Source organism: Pempheris klunzingeri, chromosome 23 (assembly GCF_042242105.1).
Source record: "Pempheris klunzingeri isolate RE-2024b chromosome 23, fPemKlu1.hap1, whole genome shotgun sequence".
Taxonomy (NCBI): Eukaryota; Metazoa; Chordata; class Actinopteri; order Acropomatiformes; family Pempheridae; genus Pempheris; species Pempheris klunzingeri.
Window position 1 is genome coordinate 18,049,890 of NC_092034.1, and position 3,179 is coordinate 18,053,068.

A 3,179-nucleotide genomic window follows, 5' to 3' on the forward strand; every position below is an offset into this window, starting at 1 on the left:
TAACAAATACACAATTAACAATTAACAGTTCTGTTTTTGGATGCATTTGGATGTATTTATTCTGTTGTATATATAATCATGATCATTTAAAGCTGAGCATGCTTTGAGTTCTTGCTTGTATTGAGTTGGAGAATATTGTGTTGTGTCATTTCTGTCTGTCTTTGCTTTGGCCACAGCCATGAGCAAGATGAGGCACACCTGTGAAATGAGACACAACTGGGAATAAATAATATCATTCAGATATTAGATGACTGATGTGATGCTATAAGATGTTGCACCAATTATTATTGTAGCTCCTCCAGCCTGAACTTTACATTTGTCCTAAAGCAAAAAGTCTTGATTGTTTTGATAACCACCTTTGATGTTTTCTGGATTGCAGTGAGTCTTCAGTCAGGTTTAGTTGTTGTTTGGCACTCTGTTCTCAGAACTTCGACTATTCAAAGGGAACATCCTCCAAACTGCTCGTACACCTACGTTCCTGAAGGTGTCGGTGGTGAAATAGTATACAATAGGATCTAATACTGTGTTGAAACATGCCACCATCAGGCTGTAGCGGTATGCAGCCAGCATGGGGCATGGTATATTTTCTCTATACAGGGACAGGAGAAGCAGGGTGGTGTGGTAAGGGAGGAAGCTGAGTAAGAAAACCAGGAGGCTGGTGGCAATCATCTTCTGGATCTTTTTGCTGTCCACCAGATCGGTCTGGGCCACCGTGCTAAGACGGATTGCACGGACCAAATGCCAGGAGCAGATCAGCATGATCACTAACGGGATCCAAAACCCCAACAACAGTGTGGGTAAAACCACCATGGGGAGTGTGGCGTAGACTGGCAGGTTATCAAAACAACGCTCATGGGAGACTTGTCTGCGTGAGAGGTAGATAGGCAGGCTGGCACCAAAGGTCAGCATCCAGATTCCAAGACAAACCAGTGGGGCTTTCTTTCTCCCTTCCTGGACACATGTTGACATAGGAAAGGTGACAGCCATGCAGCGGTCAAAGCTAATGGAAGTGAGAAGAAAGATGCTCCCGTACATGTTGGCCTTCAGGACCAAACCAAGGCCATCACACAGCCACTGAGGAAGGCCAGAAAATCCCAGGTGGTAGTAGATCCTCATCGGCAAGGTGAGGATGAGCAGTACATCTGCTATGGCCAGGTTGGTCATGTAGACAATGGTTTGTGACCTTGATTTTGTGTGACTGAAGAAAAAGACCAATGCTGTGAGATTAAAAATGAGACCCACAATGGAGATGCAGGAGTACATGCACACAGGGATGATGTTGATGTGCTTTGTGCTGTCCTTATGGCAGGCAGTGGAGGTGTTGATGGACATATTGACCTGACAGACAGAAGAGAGTAGTTAGAGTAGTTAGAAAGAGTGGTTGTAATAAGCAGCAGAGACACACCTGAAGAATTATGTCAGGATGGAGGTCAGAATGAATAGTTGGGGTAATTGTGGTTCACATCTTCTTTCGGACAAACTATCATCATTGGTTTACCTTATATATGCTTCCTCTGGGTAATATTAACAGGAAGCACTGCATTAATTTCCACTGTTATGCAGATGATACCCAATTATATTTATCAATAAAGCCAGATGTCAGTTGAGTAAACTTCAAATCTACCTTAAGGACATAAAGTCCTGGATGAGCAGCAAATTCCTGCTGCTAAACTCAGATAAAACTGAAGTTATTGTGCTCTGCCCTAAACACCTTAGAGACACATTTTCTAACAATATAGCTACTCTGGATGGCATTACTCTGGCCTCCAGCTCCACTGTGAGGAATCTTTGTCCTTTAACTCCCACATTAAACAGATTTCTTTAATATTGCTAAAATCAGGCCCATCCTGTCTATAGATGATGCAGAAAAATTTGTCCACACATTTGTCACTTCTAGGTTGGACTATTGCAACTCCTTATTATCAGGCTGCCCCAATAAGTCGTTAAAGACTCTCCAGCTGGTCCAGAACGCTGCTGCTCGTGTTCTGATGAGAACTAAGAGAAGAGACCATATTTCTCCTGTACTGGCTTCTCTTCATTGGCATCCAGTAAAATCCAGAATAGAGTTTAAAATCCTTCTCCTCACCTACAAGGTTCTTAATGGTCAGGCTCCATCATATCTTAAAGAGCTCATAGTACCGTACTACCCCACTAGAGCACTGTGCTCCCAGACTGCAGGCCTACTGGTGTTTCCTAAAGTCCTCTAAAGTAATGATGGAGCCAGAGCTTTCAGCTATCAGGCTCCTCTCCTGTGGAATCTCCTTCCAGTTTAGCCTGACAGAAAGTCGCCCACCTCTGAGCCTGGTTCCGTTCCAGGTTTCTTCCCGTTAAAGGGGAGTTCTTCCTGCCACTGTTTCCTAATCTAATATCTGATGCTGCTCATGTGGGGATTCTTGAATCCTTAATGTTGAATTCCTGAATCGTTGGGTCTCTCTCTAATTAAAGAGTTTGGTCTAGACCTGCTCTTTATGGAAAGAGTCTTGAGATAATGCTGTTATGAACTGGCACTATATAAATAAAGATTGATTGATTGATTGATTGATGATTGGTTGATTGATTGATTGGTTTCTTTTTAACCATGTCAATGTCAATGTTTCCGTAACTGTAACCATATAGTGACCGTTACCTAAGCTTAGTAAGTCAGCCAGCAAGTAAGGACATTTTTTACAACACAATGTAGACTTTAAAACAAGAGGGCACCATGCATGGTGGATCGGTTTCTTTGCTCAAATTATGTGTGTCACTTGAGCTTTGCTTAAGTTTAAAATCTAAAATTATGCATCACCTCTCTGACCTCTAATGGGCATTAGCACTGCCTTAGGGGATGAACACGTCCACTGATTGGTCAGATGCTGCCTCTCAAAATTTCAATTCTGTCCACAGACATGCAAGTACACTTCTTTCAATCTGGCTTCCCTGGTGACAATAAAGGTTTTTAGATATTTAGTCGTTGCTCTGGTTTTCTGTAACTTACAGTCAGTCACTTAAAGTATCTGCTTGATAGAACAGTCATTTAAAACAACGAGGAGGGGAGATGCTCCTCAGCTCCTGCCTGCAACTCCACACCTGCTGACTGCATGCTGACAGCTCAGAGAACAGGGGTAGACCCCATTAATGTGAGCAGACTGTGATTACCCTTAGCAGTATGCATGGTTACTTTAATAATGTTATATTTATCG

At 42.7% G+C, this 3,179-nt stretch overlaps 1 protein-coding gene across 1 annotated transcript; it reads right to left on the reverse strand.

The window, feature by feature from the left end:
• Positions 1-386: 386 nt before the first annotated feature.
• Positions 387-1,332, reverse strand: LOC139223126 (lysophosphatidic acid receptor 6). Its single transcript, XM_070855089.1, has one exon. The coding sequence runs from the start codon at positions 1,330-1,332 to the stop codon at positions 397-399; it is 936 nt and encodes a 311-aa protein (XP_070711190.1). The 3' UTR covers positions 387-396.
• Between the last annotated feature and the right edge of the window lie 1,847 nt (positions 1,333-3,179).